This window comes from Urocampus carinirostris, chromosome 3, assembly GCF_059441175.1.
Source record: "Urocampus carinirostris isolate Australia breed hairy pipefish chromosome 3, RoL_Ucar_1.0, whole genome shotgun sequence".
NCBI lineage: Eukaryota > Metazoa > Chordata > Actinopteri > Syngnathiformes > Syngnathidae > Urocampus > Urocampus carinirostris.
Window position 1 is genome coordinate 12,898,879 of NC_142351.1, and position 19,576 is coordinate 12,918,454.

At 37.8% G+C, this 19,576-nt stretch overlaps 1 protein-coding gene across 6 annotated transcripts in view; it reads left to right on the forward strand.

The window, feature by feature from the left end:
* The window catches only part of anks1aa (ankyrin repeat and sterile alpha motif domain containing 1Aa), an 88,270-nt gene that overhangs the window by 60,299 nt on the left and 8,395 nt on the right, over positions 1-19,576 (forward strand). For 5 of the 6 annotated variants that reach the window (XM_088330749.1, XM_088330744.1, XM_088330746.1 and 2 more), the window contains 5 exons: positions 7,698-7,767; positions 11,061-11,173; positions 17,593-17,691; positions 17,765-17,911; positions 19,368-19,475. In XM_088330749.1, the coding sequence (XP_088186875.1) occupies positions 7,698-7,767; positions 11,061-11,173; positions 17,593-17,691; positions 17,765-17,911; positions 19,368-19,475 (537 nt within the window). Of the gene's footprint in view, positions 1-6,345; positions 6,403-7,697; positions 7,768-11,060; positions 11,174-17,592; positions 17,692-17,764; positions 17,912-19,367; positions 19,476-19,576 lie in introns of all 6 variants that reach the window. The other variant, XM_088330750.1, reaches the window with a different exon arrangement.

Below are 19,576 nucleotides of genomic sequence, written 5' to 3' on the forward strand. Positions count from 1 at the left end.
TTATTTTCATCTTTTTTATTTAATTCAGACTCTCCTTAAGTCGAAAATGCAGTCGTTTTTAATCTAGCACATTTATAACACTCATCCGTTCATGCACATGTTTCCATTTTTCTTTGCAACAAGATTTAAGCAACGTTTTTTTTGCCTCCCAATGAAATGTTTCCTGGTGCTTTTCCAATTCCGGTAGTGTTCCCGGTAGAGCTTTTGAGCTCTGATTTCATCATCGAGGCTTCAGAGCTTGTGTATCCTTCAGGTGTCGATTGTAATCACATTCGAAACAGCTGTTTACTTCACAGTTTAAATAGCGTTTGTTTGTTTTTGCAATCCTCCCTCATATGTTTTGGCCAAAACCCACTTGTATTAAGAAGATTTATTGTCAAAAAATTCCCGTAATCTTAATATAATTTTCTGTGGAGGGTGTCCTATATGGAATGCCCCAGCTTTCTGTGGATACAGACGCTGCCCTACTTACGAACGAGTACCGGACGATATGTAAGATGAATTTGTTCGTAAGTTCCTTCAATGCGATATTTTGTATGTTTAAGGTTTATGTAAGTATGTTTAAGGCTTGTTTAAGTAACCTGTATGGTTTTGTACTAAAAAAATAAAAATTTCATCAAATAATATGCTCTATAAAGATAAATAAAGTTAAGTTCAACTTACTTTTGGAAGATAAACTTCAAAAGTTAGGCCACTTCCTCCTTTGTGGTAGTAAGTGGCCGAAAAACGCGAACCAAGTATTTTCTCAACCGCATCAAGCTTTCTGATTCCACTTTCATTTCATAAGAAACTGCTCGCCTCATCTTTACACTTTACACCAACCATATTGAATGGATGCACGAGATATTAAACAATAAAAATGTCAAAGTTCCTAGCGCGCTGTAGATACAGTACAGTATGTTTAAACTCAAACTAGGAAGAGGAAACGGATTTCTTCGTCGGGGTGGATGCTGGGTGACCTCTCACAGCGCCACACGCTAGGCGGAAAGAAGCACTACAGTAATGTCCTGTACTCAGAAAAAGGTGCACACAATACAAAATCTAACTTACAGCAATGTCCGGATATTTTTCGACATCCCGAAAAAATGTTCGAATGTACCGTTTTCGTAAGTCGAATGTTCGTAAGTAGGGGAGCGTCTGTATACTGAAACGGTGAAATAGTCACAGCACCCTGAACATCCGCAACGCGGGGCTGTGTGCTAACCACCCAGCCGCCGTGCCGTCCTCTGTTTTGCCTTATTAAATATAAATATTTTCACTCACACTCACACACACTTATCTCTTTTGTACATATTTTTTTTCTTTTGGCATCACACATTCGGGGATCATACTCCGGGCATACTTGACTTGCATGAGGTTGTAAGAGCTGCGGATGCGTGCGCACTGGTATGTAACATGCATACTCGGATTGGGCCCTGGAATCGGATTTAAGATGATAATCCAAGGGACACGAAGTAGAGGGCAAAGATGAGAGGAGAAACTGGGGTACTGAAATAAACGGCCGTATTTTCTTTATTCTTTTTTGTCGTATTTTTTCACCTCTTAATGTCACCACCATAGACACAATGGCCGATATAAAGTCTGCCTTCGTCAGTATTGATTTCTAGTTTGAAGCCTTTTTTGGCCCTTCTTAATAAATACTGCATCTTTTTGTCCCAAAAAAAAACTTTTTTTTTTTTTTTGAATGATTCTGATTCGGGGCATTATGATGGTATTCTTCGGAGTATTAGTCATATTTTTTTTTCATTGTTTGGCTGGGGTGCAACTTACCTTTATTTGAGATTATTAACACATTATTATATCATTATCATGTTAATTTACGGTATATCATTTCACATGTTAAATTCACACAAAACCGCAAGAAAACACTAGGCTTGTGTTGATCATTTCAACTTGGCAACCGTGCCCTGTTGTGGCTGGGAGGGGGACGTTTTTGGGCACAACACCGGTAATGTGTAAAAACAACTGAATAACTGAACAAAAATGTCAGTGAAGAGAAAATAATAATCTGCAGATTACAAGATGCAAATATTGAAATATGCTACAAAATTTCCCCTAACTTATATTTATTTAATTCAGAATCTAATTGGATGGTTACCGATTTGGCCAGTAGCTAGTGCTCACGGTTTCCCACACAAATTAATCTGAAATAGCTTCATATTGTGTCTAACATATATCATGAAGGAAGTAATACTTTAAACATATGTTATTTTGAGCGTTCTGGATTTTTTAGTTCATTAATATGGATATTGATTGATCTGTCCAGAAGGAAAGTACCGTAAATTCCGGAATATAGAGCGCACCTGATTATAAGCCGCACCCACCACATTTTAAGAGGATAACCGCTTTTGTACTTACACAAGCCGCACCTGTATATTAGCCGCATGCGCCCACATTAAAACATGTAACACAATCTCAAGAGTCACCCAAACCCGACTTTAAGTCCTGCGATTGTAACTAATTATAAAGTACTCAGACCAAAAACCACAGCTGGCAAAATGAACGGAAAATGATACCGGTACTTAAGGTTTGATGCAGACCTGCAGAGTCAGGGTCCCGTTGAAAGTAATCCAAGAAAAAATTCTATATTAAAGCTTAGGGTGGGAAAAATATATATCCACTATTGTCGGCCGCGTCCACAAACACGTCTCACCTTTACTCCTTCATTTGCTCGTGCAAAACATATCAGAATAAGTTTCTAAAATAAATACATTACAAAAATGTACAGTTGCAAATACATATTATACATGGTTACACATATTTACAAAGAAAGACGGTACACCGAGAGAGTTTTCAAAGCTTTAATAATAATAATACAACTTTCATCCCAAACCGTGACTGTGACAGGTAGCAACACGCTACTAGCAACATGCTCGCAAAACAGTAAACAGGTCTGTTAAAAAATATACCGTTCAAGTAAAGATCACGGTAAACCATCCTAATCTTCCTCCTAACAGCTGACGTCATCAAAGTCGTCCTTCTCAGTATCGGAAAGAAATTTTGTCATACAGACGTCATCCCACTCTCCCTTATTCCAAAACACGCTAGTAAAGTTTACGTGCAATAGCTCTATTTCCTTCTTTATCGGACTGCTCGATTGCGTTTAGCTTGAAAGCTGCTTCATGTGCCTTCCTTTTTGCAATCTGCATGATGAGGGTAACTTTACGCTAATTTAATTTGTGCACAAGCTAAGAAGTTGCGGTCTTCCTCGGCGCACATATTCCAGCGGTCTAAATCTTACCTTTTTTACTCGAGTGCCGCTGGCGGCCGTTAGAAAAATTACATAAATTGGCCGCATCACTGAATAAGCCGCTGGGTTGAACGTTTGGGAAAACAGTAGCGGCTTATAGTCCGGAATTTACGGTAATATCCACACACAAATAAATAATGCCCGTGGTTTAATTCCAACAAACTAAGATTTATTTACATTATAAGGACAATGTAATCAAACAAAAGAATAAAGCACATTGTTAACAAAAGCACTCCGGTTTTAGCAAGGGGGAAGGGGGAAGATATTCGGTCACAATAATGATTACTGATCAATAAACCCGGTTTTGAAATTATCAACTTATTTAAATAAACAGGAATTATTTTCATAGCGTGTCAGAAATGAAAGATTATTTGCCCCTGCACCAAAAACAGGTTGTTACCATGTCTTTTCTTGCGTAGCTCTGAGAAATAAGGAGGTGCTGATGGCCTTTGATGTGGAGAACCAGAGGAGAGCTGTTGAAGAGAGGAAGAAAGCTCTCCGCTCTTCTGCTTTTAAAGTGATAATGTCATGGTCAGTGTAGGCAGGTCCTTTGACCGTCAAGTTCCTGTTGATGCATTTCAAAATAAAGTTCTCCAATTGGTTGATTATAATTATTATGATTACTATAATTATTTATAATGGGCAAAATTTCATTTTAGTCATGCGGGGAAATAACTCCTGGCATGAACATGACACACAGATGCAGATCATTTATCTTTTGATTACAAATGAACAGTTTGGGGTTTTAGTCTAGTCACTTCCCGTAGGGGTACTTCTGTGAGTGGAGTCGGCTTGCGGTAGGAAGAAGTGGCTTATCTTACATCACCCGAGTTCGGGGAGTTGTTTACCAGTAAAGGTAACACAGAGGATGAAGATTTCATTGGATATAGTGATATGGAGCGTTACCTGCATATCTTTTAATAAGTGACGTCATTACTGATATCACGTTACATGAATTCTGGATGATACACAGGTGTTCAAATACTTATTTGCAGCTGTATCACACAAAGAAATTGTTAAAAAAATCATGCATTGTGATTTCTGGATTTTTCTCTTACAGTGGACACGCATCTACAAGGAAAATTTCAGACCCCTCCTTGATTTCTAAGTGGGAGAAATAGCAAAATAGCAGTGTGTTCAAATACCGTAAATTCCGGACTATAGAGCGCACCCGATTATAAGCCGCACCCACTACATTTCGGGGGGAAAAACGATTTTGTACACGAACAAGCCGCACCTGTATATTAGCCGCATGCACCCACATTGAAAAAACGCAATACAAATACGAAATTAACCCTTACCCGATACAGTCCAAAAAACACAGCCGGCAAAATAAACTGAAAATGATACCGGTACTTAACATTTAATGCAGACCTGCAGAGTCCAAGTGAGGAAAAAAGTGTATATTTCCAAAGGTAAGGGTGGGAAAAATATATATCCACTATTGTCGGCTGCGTCCACAAACACGTCTCACCTTTACTCCACTTCCCGTCAGCCCGCGTTTGCCCCGCCCCTTCTTTCTCATTTGCTCGTACAAAAATAAATAAATAAATAAAATAAATACATTACAAAAATATACAGTTGCAAATGCATATTATACATGGTTACACATATTTACAAAGAAAGACGGTACACCTAGAGAGTTTTCAAAGCTTTAATAATAATATTATAACTTTCATCCCAAACCGTGCCTGTGAAGGGTAGCAAATCGCTACTAGCAACACGCTCGCAACACAGTAATCAGTTCTGTTAAAAAAAACATACCGTGCTTGTAATAAGCACGGTAATCCGTCCTCATCTTCCTCCTTATAACTGACGTCATCAATTTCGCCTTCCTTTAATATGGGAAAGAGACCTTGTCATATAGTCGTGGTCCCACGCTCCCGTATTTAAAAACTCGCTAGCATCACGCTCGCAAAGAAAGTCCTATATCGGACTGCTCGACTGCGTTTAGCTTGAAAGTTGCGTCATGTGCCTTTCTTTTTGCAATTTGCATGATGAGGATATGTCTACGCTAATTTAATTTGTGCACAAGCTAAGAATTTGCAGTTTAAATCTTACCTTTCGTACCAGAGCGCCGCTGGTGGGCGTTAGAAAAATTACATAGATTGGCCGCATCACTGAATAAGCCGCAGGGTTGAAAGTTTGGGAAAAAAGTAGCGGTTATAGTCCGGAATTTACGGTACTTATTTTCTTCACTGTACACTGTCATTATATTTTTAACATTTTTTGTACGGACCAGATTATAAAGTATGTGGCTTGCGGGCAATAGTTTGGAATAGAAAAAGGGCATAAACTTTGAGACAAACATTTAATTATTCAACTTGATGTTGAAAGGATTGTATCTCACATGGTTATTGATGTGAAATGCTTGATTTGATGGCTGGTTGGTTGGTGCTTAGTCTTTATTTGGATGTAGTGCTGCTGCTTGTTCTTAAAACGTTGAGCTTGATATTGGACTAAAATTGAAGTAGTTGATGTGTCTGCTGACTGTGCTTTGCCCTTTTGTGCCTTTGAGATGCTGAAAGCTGCTTGCCTATGTGATACACTTGTTCCCCTTTAATGTCCTCTATGAGGCCTGTCTTTGTGCCAACTTCCCAAATTGCTGACTTTTTTATAGTTGGGCACCTTACCTTGCATGCCGCAACTTGCTTGTGTGCAAGGACCTCAGTTGTGTGTTGTTTTAGTCAATTAATGAACCTAAAAGCTGCAGACAAGGCATGCCATTCACCAATCCTACTGTGAGATGTTTGATGAATGAGTTTCCCTTAGCTTTAATCCCTTGCTCGCCATCTCTCGCCATGAGTGGCTTTTCAGCTGTTGACCTCCTCCTCCCCAGTGACTTTTGCCCCTGCCCATAGTATGTCCTTGGTCATAGGGAGCCTCTCCCACAATGTCCTCCTGTCAAATTTCAGATCTTAACGCAGGAACAAAAACGCGTTGCCCGTAAAGTTTGAGACCTCTTTATTTGCGCAATGATCTGTTTATAAAATCTGTTAAATTGTTTGTTCTAAGAATATTTAGCTTTCATCTGGCACACTTGAGTATAGGTATGCATTGGAAGGATGAAAAACCTAGTGTGGATTTTCTTTCAGCAGACACTGATGTCTTCCCCCTGCACAAAACCGCCAGGATCTAATTCCTGTGACAGCGTAAGATGTTTTTGTTTTTCAATGTTTTTTGGTCATCTTGGGAATTGGTCCTTTCCTCTTCTGACGAGCTGTTTGTGGGAGCCAAAGTGGTTTCTTTCAAGTGTGTTGGTTATTGTTGATTTTTTTTTTCCTTCTCAGACTATTTTGAAATTGCTCTTTCCCTTTGCTTGCAACTTTCCAAATACATCTAGTAAACATTGGAACCTTGTCTGATGATTACAATTAATATAGTATGAGAAAGTATAGACCAGGAGTCAACGACCTTTTTGAAACTGAGAGCTACTTTTTGTTATTAATTGGTGCAAGGGCTAGCATTCGGAAATACCTTTCTAGAATAACACGTTATTACCATGTTGTAGCGATGATATAACCAGGTTGTAATTATTTGAAGTCAACCACTAAAACATCATGTCAGTTAAAAATCAAATACAGTATACTAGTACCGCAGTAGCCTATATTGTGTACAGCCCTTTGAGACTTCTTGTGATTAAGGGCTGTACAAATAAAGATGACTTGACTAAATGGAAGTATTTTGTGTGTTTAAAGATATTCTTCCGAGATGTTGGCAACCGCATTGTTCATGATCACCGCCACTAAAACGGAGCATTAATGTGGTGATTTTATTATGTTTATTTTGATTTGAGTCTAAAATAGAAACTGGCATCTGGTGCTTCGGGAAATTTACATCTAGTGGCCGAAAGTCGTAAAATCAACTGTCGCCTAAAAAATAAATTTAGGCATATAGTTCAGCAAAATAAATGTCATGTTTTATTTATGAATGTCTGTGTTTATTCAAGGGATAAAAAGTGTTAGACAACTTTACACAGGAGTGAATTCAAAATAATGGATGCATTTAATCATTATTTGATATCCCCTCTTCACATTCACTATATGTTTGGCTGTTGCCGATTGAAAACTATATTTTTTTACCTGCTCAGTGTTTTATCACTAAACAGCTTAATGCATTGTTCTGTGATGCATGTACAAGACATTCAGTACTGCTGGCTTAAGGTTTCTCCTTTCTGTGTTTTCTGATCATCGATGCCTTGTTAAAAATATATTATTATGGAAATCCCAACAGTGTAATCACCAAGAACCTGATGCATGCTATTCGTTTTCTAAGCCAAAAGGGGAAACTCCAATCAATATGACGAAAAAAATTTGATCTTCATCACCAAATATAAAGCCCCTGTTTTGCTCTTCTAAGGCATTGGGTTATCTTTTTATAACATCTGGTGGTTTGTGCAGGAGAAACCATGGAATTTCAACTACCTCCATTGTGTTTGTGTCCTCAGATCGAGAAAATCATGACGCAGATTGGTGCTGGCATTGATTTTTCCAGAGATCAGCAATATGCTACGCCAGGTACAGTATGAGAATTTCTTCCACGTGACCAACTCAAAAAAACGTGCAATGCAGACTTCTAGCTGTTGATTTGGCCTCCATTCATAACATTTTAGATTAAAAACGTTTTTTAGGAATGTAATAAAAGGGTTGCAGTGACACAAAAGATTGATACAAAAGCTGGAGTTCCGCTTTAGGCCATAAGTGGCAGTCTCGATTCAAGCATATTTAAACTCGAAAAGATTACAAATTTATTGATTTGAATTGCTTCGTCCCTTAAGTAATTGATTCATTGTGATTGCTCCTTCATATGTTATCTACAAGGAGACAAACAATGGTACAATGACTTACAAACTGAAAAGTCCAACGAAATCCAATTATTAAGAGGTTTTACAAAATGGTTTAAAATTACTTTGTTTTCACTTACTAGCAACTCAACCGTTTTCTTTTTTAGTATTCAAGTTTTCTGGGCAAAGTTTCACTGATAAGCAATTATTTAGCATCTTTGGATTGCAGGAAACTATTATTGACTCTTACTTCAATTTGGTGCATTTCAAAGAATTGCTATACTTCTAGTGCTTCCTTAAATCAAATACTGATGTTGGGCAAAATACTAAGACCAGGTTAGTTAGGATCCCAACTAGTCTTTTCTTGTCCCCTGAATCGAAATGAGCTGAGTCGAGACTGAGCATTTTTTTTGCTCTGTTTTTTTTTTTTTTTTTTTTTTTAGAAAATGTCTTTGTTTGGTTCTAGTATCCCTAAAAAAACAATCACGAAATGTGGACACCAAATAAGATTTTAGAGGTGATTTGTTTACATCAAAATAGTGAGGTTAATATTTCAGTAGAAACTTAACATAAGACGTCAAAGAATTCTGGACTTACACAGAGAACAGGAGATGACTGTACAAAAAAAAAGCCCTCAGATTTTAGAAGTGATTTGTTTACATCAAAATAGTTAGGTTAATATTTCAGTAGAAACTTAACATAAGACGTCAAAGAATTCTGGACTTACACAGAGAACAGGAGAGGACTGTACAAAAAAAAGCCCTCAGAAAATTCCAATTAGTCCTCCCCCGAGCCCTTTCTTTTATGTATTAAATCTCCTAGGTTGTAAATAGCAGATCTGCCTTAAACGATGTGAGAATCAAAGAACTGCAACATCTTTGGTCAATAGTGAAAATGATGTAATCAGTGCATAATAGTCAGAATAACAAGCAACAGTAATGAATAGTAGTCAAAATTAAGAAATGGAATTCTATGCAATCTCCTTTAAAAAAAATTAAAAACAGAAAACAAGCAGAATAAACATATCCGATGTTTTGCTGAGAAAGACCAACAATATTCCCCAGAGACTTCAGTCATCAAAGCTTCTCAAGTGTTAGTAGGAACAGAGAAATGTGTGTCTACAAAACAATAATTGATTACAAATTCAAAATGTGTCCCCACCCCAAGAGGAACTGATGTTTCAGTCCCTCTATAAACAGGAGCAAATAAAACACTACTGCTCAGCCTCTTATGTCGTTGTAGACTTCTTGTTTGTTATGGATCGTTCAAAAGTGAGCTGTTTAAATATTAAGCATTACGTATGTCAGGAGATGATCTCATATTTCCTTGTCGGCCGGACGAAAGATGAGAGCACCACAGTCATTCGGCGCCAAATCACCGGCCGCCTCTCTCTCTTTCCCTCTCACCTTTAAGTTGCTCTCAAGCTTTTTATCCAAGCACTCACATGTTCTCCACAATCAGAGCGATGCGGCTTCCAGCTTGTTTGCGTCCTTTCAGTTTTGTCCGGGAGAGCTCTGATTTGATTGGCCCCATGCCTGCTTGAGTGATTTCTGCCAGCATGAAAAGGCGGCGGTCCGAGTTAATGATTGTGAAGGTTGCCAGAGCCTTTTAAATAAGGCCATTGAAAATTCGCAGCTTGGATGCTGGAGGAGGGAGGTGAAAGTGGAAGAGCGACACAAGAGAGAGCTGATCAGGAAGGGAGTGGACTAGGAAACAAATACACTGTCTCAACATCAGGAAGGGAGTGGACTAGGAAACTAATACACTGCCTCAACATCAGCAAGAAGAGATACAAGGACATTTGACTGTTTGGACCTTTTATTGGATTTTTTTTCAGGACTTCCAGGCTCTGTTTTATACAAGAAAGAAGGGCACATTAGGATGTGAAGTTAAGTCTGTTAGATTGCACCAAACGTCTTATGGATGATGTATTTTGGGCTAAAGTCTGGTCTGTCTAGAATTGGTTCTGCCCATTCAACGATATTCAATATGGATCTCAAATTTGATTTAAATGTTATAATCATTTACCATTAGCAATGTTTTCTTAGTGCACTAATACAACTTTTTAAAACTACTAAGACAAAACCGAAACAAAACTCAGCGAGCCAGGTTTTTCGTCCTTTGTGAATCACACCATCACCGGGTGGAGTCAAAACAAAGAAGAGGAAAGATTTTGTTTTCCCAAAAATACCTTAACAATTTTTATTGATAATCGCAGGCCCTGTACATCATCTTTGCTGGCCTGCGTGTTCTGCCCACAGCGAGCAATGACGAAAGATGTGCTATTGGTTCTTGCTAAGAGGTCCTTGATGTCTTTTTTTTTCTTTTTTTACAAAACTTTATTGAAACAGTGAATAACATATCATTGTTTGTTAATCAAAAAAATGTATTTCATTTGATAAGGTATTTATATAATGAAATACTTACTACAGTGGGTTTCCTGTCAAATTTTAAAATTGTATTTAAATGTTGACTTATCCTCTTATTTATTCATTTCTAACTTGAATTTTTACGCCCGGCTAATGGGTTACACCTTTTCAAAATGTTGAATAATACATTTTAAATTTTCCATTTTCAACAAAATCGGCTAGAATCTTTGTGGCTCTTTAGACACAAGTCTTTTTTGCTGGACCGATACGTCTTTATCTGTCAACGAAAGAAGAGTTCACTGTTTACCTTGAGTAACTGCTTTAAACATCAGTTCTTCTGATCTTTGTCAAAACCAAAACATTTTCATTATGTTCTTATCATAACAACCACAATTAGGCTGAATTTCTTAGTCGTCTTTGTCTCTGACAACTGGGGCACTCAAGTCTGTATTTTGAAGCGAAACTGTCATTCGGTCCCTGCCGGTTGGCAGGAGCCATCCCTTCACCCGTATAGAACTCTGTCTCATCCGCCATCTGCTGCCATTTTTTGGGCACTGCTGGCTAAAGATGATGTGGTTGTGCCACTTGTCATCTTCTGCATGTCGATGTCACCGACTCAATGGTTTCTCGCTCCTGAAGCGTGTTCCGCTGTCGCCAGGTGCCTCGGTGCGACTCCTGCAGCAGCCCGTGGGGGACTGGCTAGAGCTTGTGGGGTTGCCTCAGTACGAAAGCAAGCTTCTCCTCAACGGTTTCGACGACCTTCACTATATGGTAAGTCCCCGTGGTGTTTTTATCTTCTCATGACTTGAATAATGTATGTTTTCTTGTATTGTGATTCATTTATATTTTTTATTGTGGGGGATCCTAATTGCCTAAATACTAAATACTACTACAGATCTAATGATTCAATGGAGTACTAACAGTAAGCGCTGGTCAATAAAGACGAGATGTTTTTGCTATTTTAAAATGTTGCTGAATCGTGAAATCATGGCTAAACATTCACGAGCCAGGGTTCATGCGGGTGCTCGAAATCCTTAATATGGCTTAAATTTTAATGTTGGGTTTTCAAGGTTTGAAAAGTGCTTGCATTTAGAGTCAAGTGCTTGTAAATTCTTGAAATTGTTGCCATGTTTTTCTGCAATCTGACTTAATAGACTATGCATTAAATGAAGACTTGCATAAAGCCACTCGCCTGTTAAAAATAATTTAGAAACGAGTTATTGTTTCCGGAACTTTTTGCATGTTATGCTTTCGGTAACAAATTTTCCTTAAAGGGCCATTGAGTAATATTTGACCACTAGATGTCACTGTATCGTGGCAGCAGAGGATAAGTGCTACAGAGCACAAGGAAGAATAGAAACTACAAAGACTAAACCAAAGCAGTTTATTTTATTTTTTGCTTGGCCTTTGACAAGGCTTTGGTTTTTAGAGGTACCTGTAGGGAGAACGATGGTTGACAATCATGTCAGCTCCCTCTGTGTGAGCCTAATGTTATATAAAATGAACACAAATTTCTCGACCTGTTTTTTTTTTATAATGAACTAAACTTTATTTACAACTAGATAACACAAAATGTCCCTTTAAATAGATGTTTGTCTAAACTTGACTAAAAGAACTTATGCCCAGAAATTGTGATTTTGCCATTGCAAACAGTAAGTGGTAAAAGATACATGTATTTACTGCACTATCAAAAATACTGTATTAAATCCCAAATGCAATTTAGAAAGCATTGGACAATGTTAGAAATGTTTATTGTTACAAAATATAGAAAAACTTCAAATGTTTCCCATTTTGAATTTTTTTTAGCAATAAATTAAAAGTTTTTTTATCAGTGTCTGAAACTCATGACAAAAAGTTACCGGACACCAGAGCAGACAACTCTGAAAGGTTGCCTGCCCAACCATAAAGTTGCCTGCCCCATTTTTCACAACTTGAAACACAATAGGACGACTCATTGCAAAAAAAAACATTGTTGCAAAGTATTAAGGATTGATAAGCAGAATATATAACAGAACAACTCTTTAAAATTAAGTTTATTATAAATGTACTTATAACATTCTTTGCATTTATGGGGCGGCAGTAGCTCAGGAGGTAGAGTGCTCGTTTTGGGATCAAGGGATCCCAGTTCGAATCCCAGCTTGTCCGTGTTACATGTCGAAGTGTCCCTGGGTAAGACACTGAACCCCTAATACCCCCAAAAAGCAGGTTAGCGTCTTACATGGCTGCAATACAAGGCCGCTATTGGGAAATGTGAAGCGCACTGTAAAGCGCTTTGGGAAGTCATTGACTTGAAAAGCGCTATATAAATGCAGATCATTTCATTTCATTTAATTTTGCATGGATATGACATTGCTGTTTTCCATCTGCCATCAGTACGTACCTGTATTTACTCATTTTCATTCATGCAATGTTTGCGTTGCATCGTCTGCTCTTTCCACGATGCTTTTAATGTACGTTTTACGTTTTATAGCGTCATCAATTTTGTTAGCTTCTTTTGAATCTTCTGGTGCCACTTTTGGCTTGATTCCTGGTAATGATATGTCAGAGTGTGCAGTTTCCTCATGCGTGAGAAGATAAGCAGGACATAGTGCTTCAGTTTTTAAGCATATTTATTCTCCATTTTTCTTGTGGTCTCTGTGCGTCTACTTTGGAAAATGATATGCAAATACACGACCTTATAACGGTCGGGAAAGTCCATAAGCCCGGGCAGAGACGTTTTGTTAGTTGTACGCCTGACGTAAAAGATGCACGCCCCGGGCGTCCGGGCAGATATTTCAGACACTCTTTATGCAGTATAAATATGATAATAGTGGTGAGGAAGAGTGTTATGTTCTCTTTCTGTCTACTTTTACTACTTTAGGTCTGTTATGTACAGTACATTAAGATTTGCATTAATTTTTTAAATCTTTTTCTTTGTTAAACTCAGTCAAGTCTTTTTCGTTTGATGTTACCAGCAGCCTTGTGTATTTAAAACGAAACTTCAAAATGGTTTCACATTACTGTCAAGAATAATCCCTTCTTGTAATCTGTTCTATACAGCACATTTTTAATACTCAAGGATTTAGAAAATAGATAAAGTTACAAATCAGTGGTTTAATTTTTTTTCCGTGGTTTGATAATTACCAAAGTGAACATGTTTGTGTTAGTATACAAGGCTACAAGTCAAGTCATGTTTATTTGTATAGCCCTTAATCACAAAGAGTCTCAAAGGGCTGCACAGTTCAAAGACTATTGCAAACTACAGACTATTATGACACCATCCGATGATCTAAAAACGACATGAAGGCAAATAATACACAGATATTGTCAACATAAAATATGGGTTATTCATATGCTATAGAATAGAAGTGTGTATTAAGCTTAGATTTAAACATTTCCACTGAGGTTGCAGATTGAATCTCAGTGGGCAGAGCATTCCACAGCACCTGGGCCCGAATGGAGAACGCTCTCGAATCTGCGGATTTCTTCTTGGCTCTTGGGATCACTAGTAGACTGGCATTTTCAGAGCGAAGGCTCTGGACCGGAAAATAGAGGGAAATTAAATCTGAAAGATATGATATAAAGATATAAAGGTGGTATAAAAAGTGCCCCAAAAAATCGAAATTTAGACGCAGACCCAAATGTATAAGTTCCTCCCTACTATAGGTATTATTGGCCACGCATGTGTCCAGAAACGCATGGTTGTGGTTTTCTTTTATTCCTGGACAAAAATGGTGAAACTAAGAAAAGGACTGTTTCAAATACAGTCCAATCCAGCCAACTCAAACCACCCAAAATATTGAAAAGTTTATTCAAGCGCATCTGAGAATTTCACATACTTGCACACGCAACAAAAGGAGCTTGACAGAGGCTGAAATGATGATTTCAGCCAGGAGATGGCATCAGCCAGTGCAATATTTTAAAGTCACCGACACTGCCTTTAAAGAAAGCTCCACCGAGCAGCTAGTTTAATTAAATGATGAACTTTTAATGCAGTAAATCTGTTAAAAAGAGATCCAGGCCCTAGATAAAGGCACGCTGTGTGTTATTTGACCACTACATGTAACTTTTTTTGTGTAGTGAAACTGAAAGCAAGTGCTAAAAAGCACAAATAATAATGCAAACTACAGATATTCAAAATGACTAAACTGTACCATTATCCTTTTCATTTTTTGCCCCGCCTTTCACAAGATTTTTGTTTTTGGGGTTACCCGAACAGCATGATGGCTGACCGTTATGTCAGCTCCCTCTAGGTCAATGGTTCCCAAAATTTTGCAGGCTGAAGCCCCCTTGGCTCCCCAGTGTATTAATTTTGCAGATGCGCCTTCTTCGTCTTTTACTTGTAATCCTTTTTACATGCCGTGAATATTTTTAACGTGCTGGTACAAATGACTTGTTTCTTCTGGACCTAGCCACTATGCAAAAATTAATTCTGCAAAGGGCGTTTTCTTTTGTTCCACGTCCGCTTCTTCAAAACCAAAATAGGTCCGAACAACTGATGTACCGCCCTTCTTCGGTGCAAGCTTCGTTTCCTTCTCGTTTATTGACTCTGGGACTATGTTTACGTAGTCCGTCCTGACACTCAATGAGCCCACTCGGTGTGTGTGGCATAGTATGATGCTTGCAAACTTTAAATCGTGTTTATCGGCTTGTGCTTTTATCAAAACTTGCCTCTGATTGGTCGGCGCTTTTAAAACTCTAACAGTAACAATTGTGGTTGGCCCAAATTTCACCACTCACTACCAAACCTTAAAAAAACGCAGTGTTTTGCGGTTTCACAACCGCACTACGTTCAAACTTCTGCCGCCCCCCCCCTACCGCCCCCTTCTTCCCCCCCCCCCCAGATCTTTCCACCGCCCCCTGGGGGGCAGTATCCCCCACTTTGGGAACCACTGCTCTAAGTGAACCAAATGAATGCAAATTTCTCAGCATACAAGTATTTTAAAAAATGCACATTTATATGATAGTTCATGGAGTTTTATTTATTATTTAAACCATTTTTTTCTTTTTTTAGTGAATGAACTTTTTTAACCACTGGGGAGTGCTAAACAATACAAACTGTCCCTTGAATAAAATCTGATTGCAGCATCTTAAAGGCCTGGCATGTGCTAATCAGAATGTTTGTGCATTTTATTGTGACTTATAAACTCTTGACTAAACAGATTTTTTTTTAAATGTTTAATGTAAATACAATGGTTTGGATTTAACTTTTTAACAATTTTTTTATCATCACCTTATTGACACAGTTCTTATACTTGTCTTATTGTTGTTTGTGTTGTGCATCAACCTGATGGACAAAAGGTTGCATGCTGCTAGCAAGCCAAGCTGGATCATTATTCACACTGCCAGCTGCTCCCTGTACTTCGATGTGTCTTTTAATATTCTATTGATGTCACCATCCTATTTAATAGCTAGTGTGGGGCCCAGAAAGGAGTTTGAGAATCATTCTGAGGAAATAATCGACTTGTTTTTCCTGCAAGGCTAGCATTCAGTTGTGATCGATACCATCCTTGCAGTTCTAGCTTTTGTCTGCTTGGCTGAAAATAGAGACCAATCCATATAAGTATGGGGTAATAATTGCAAAAGTTCACTACAGCCCCCTTTTATCCTCCAAAAACGTGCAATTAGAACCATACACAGGGTAGGATATTGTGATCATACAAATGTTTTATTCCTGCAGTCCCAATTATTAAAATTGGATGATATAGTAAAATTGGGGCAGCTCGGCGGCGCAGTGGTTAGCACGTGTACGGCACAGTTCTGAGGTCATGAGATCGAACCTCCTGTGCGGAGTTTGCATATTCTCCCCGTGCTTGCGTGGGTCTCCTCCGGGCACTCCGGTTTCCTCCCACATTCCCAAAAAACATGCATTTCAGGTAAATTGGCCGGTCTAAATTGTCCCTAGGTGTGAATGAGCGAGTGAGTCTGTCTCTGTGTGCTCTGTGACTGTCTGGCAACCAGTTCAGGGTGTCCCCTGCCCACTGCCCGAAGATAGCTGGGATGGGCTCCAGCACCCCCGCGACCCTACTGAGGATAAGCGGTGCAGATAATGGATGGATGGATAGATTTAGTAAAATTGTTCACTTCACAACTGCTATTTAAGGTCAACAAAAACATAGTGCCAGAAAACATCCAAAAAGTATTCACTCGGAAAGAGGGAAGCTACAACTTAAGGGGTTGTAGTAAATTCAAAATCCCAAAGGTGAGAACCACCAGGAAAAGTATGTGTGTGTCTGTGGGCGGAGTCAAACTTTGGAACAATTTACAAGACGAGATCAAACAATGTCCAAATATTCACCTGTTCAAATCCAGATACAAAAAAAACAATATTGGGAGAATACAGAGATGAAGAAAATGGGGTATGAGTGATACTGAGATTGGAAATACTGCGTTTACAACTATAGTTAACTTTATTATTATTGTTACTATTATTATATCATAAGTGTTATCATTTCTATTTTTGTTATTATCATTGGTGCCGCAGTGATATTTGGTAACTAGTAGCATTATAACGTTAATAGATGGGTACTACGATGATTAGTGTAAAAAATGTGTGGTCATTGTTATTATTATAATTATTAATATCTGACCTATGTAATATGTATATCCGTGAGATTTTGTTATATTTAGACACAAAAGAGGAGCTAGCTGTAAAATGTATTTAATAGGGAAGATGGAGGGGTAGGGAAAATAAGCGTCTGCTTCTTACTACCCCTTCGAACATGTTATGTTAACATTATTTTTGTTGTTGAGTCATTGTTTTTGTCCTGTTATTTCATAATGTTCAAAATACATTTTTCATTCATTCATAAGTCTTTTAAACGACTATATTTAGAGTTCTGTTGCGCTGATTCTTTTGATTGAAACCTTTATGAAAACTTAACACCGGTTTTATCTATGTGACTATGGAAATTTTCTGTTGTTATTTTTCAAATAAGAAAAATCTTTCTGCAGGCAGCGACATCCTGATGTTTTCCCTTACAGAATAGAGCCATTTGCATGATTAAATTTGTAAATGCACCTCAGGCTTTTATTGATGATGGAATATATGCAAATATTTCATTTCACTTAGCTTTTGGAGTTACTCTGGTTTGATTTATCGCAGCAGGGCTTTTAAGTGCATTTTGTGGCGTCACCACTAAAACAAAATACACATCCTAAATCAATACAGTTCTTTCAGCAGCCTATTTTGTTTTTTTGTGCCGTTGCAGGGTAGCAACGTAATGGAGGAGCAGGACTTGCGAGAGATTGGCATCACGGACCCGGGCCACAGAAAGAAGATCCTGCATGCAGCTCGTTCGCTCCCTCAAGTATAATGCACACATAAGAATCTAGGAGGCTGTATAAATGTTCAGTACAGTACTTATGAGTCCATTTGTGCAGGTGAAAGCATTGGGTTGTGATGGCAGCAGTTCTCTCTCCTCTTGGTTGGAGAACCTAGGCCTGGATGAGTACCTGAATAACTTCCTAGCCAGTGGTTATCGCTCTCTTGATTGTATCAAAAACCTTTGGGAACTGGAAATTGTCAATGTAAGTGTACTTAAAAAAATAGTCCGGCTTAAGTAGCGAGAACAAATGAGTAAAGTTTTCTTTATGATTTCTTTGAATGTAATTAGTCTCATTTTAAATAAAAAAAATTCCTTTTAATTTTTATTTTAAGTTTGGTTTTGATATGGTTTTCTAAACCAATTGGCATAAGAGTGAGTCCATGCACCGAAACTGCAGAATTTAAAAGTATAAAAAATACAGTTTCAATACGATTAACAAATTGCATCATGTGGCTGATCAGCACCGTCAACAGATTTGATCTGGCCTGCGAGACAATGCCGAGATGGCACACGATAAAAACGAGCCGCGCAACACTTTAAACAATGACCTGCAGTTTTAAATATGTCCACTAGAGGTCACCAAAGCTAGGCAACACTCCCAAGTAAATTACCCTCTGTTGCTGTATTTGTTGACTACCATTTATCAACCCGAGAATATTCAAGGAAACTAAACCATCCGAATGTATTGCTTAAAGTAGAAGTCAAGGTTGTGCTGTTTCAGGCAATATGATCACACTCTGGTCGCCCATGAGATTTTAGAAATATTAATTACTGTACATATTTTTTAGTCATTTGCACTTAAATTAGTGTTAGTCTGCTAATTTTGTCACCCGTTTTGCCGTTTTATCAAATGCACACTTGATAAACACTACAAGAGATTAATTAAACCTTTGTGAAGAATGGAAAAAAACCCTCCATAATTGTTTTTATAATTAAAACTTACACCCCTGAATCATAATTTTGAGCTTCTAAAAGACCCCTTACAGCAATGGTCCATTTTTATGGCATGAATTTACTATTCCGGCCTCCCCTAAAGCTTTTTTTTTAAACCATGTGGCCCCAAAGTAATATAAAAAAATGACATACAGGGATATAAATAAGATTTTTGCAACTAAATGGGCTCTCTCCCAGTCTGTATTTGACTTTTTTTCTTAAAATAAAGAAAATTACAATACAATCTTTAAAAAGTATTTTTTTATTTTTATTTTACCATTATAAAGTAAAAAATATTTTTATTTCTCTCATTATATTTATTATTTTCCTTATTTTTACTGACAGGGGAAATTTTGCAGTACAATTATTGTACATTGTCTGTTGAATGCTGGATTTTGTATTTTTAACTATTTTTCCGGTAAAATTAGTGGGAGGGGAAACAATTGTTTTAATCCTTTTATATGTCATTTTCATGATTTTGCTAGAAAAGAAACATAGGTAAAGATAGACTAAAACCTGGAAAATATTGTGAATGAGGAGTTACAAGTCATTTAATTTTAGTTTTTTGTTTTATTTTCCTGGGCAAAAGCAGAATATTTAACAAAATCGGACAAACTGCAAATTGATTTGTCATCAGAACAACGGCCTTTTTTTTGGATTATTTTTATTTTAATATTGTTGTTGGCTTTGTGGATTGGCTTTCTGATGCATGTTGTCCTTCGCAGGTTCTAAAGATCACCTTGCTCGGTCATAGGAAACGCATTATCGCATCACTCGCCGAACGAACTTATGAAGAACCTCCTGTCAAGCCACCTCGGTTGTCTCAAATCAGGGTAATTGCAAACTTTTTAAACTCTGTCATTCTTTGCAGGTTTGATAGAGTCAAAAATAAAAGATTTAAGTCATCCATCCAGCCATCCATTATCTGCACCGC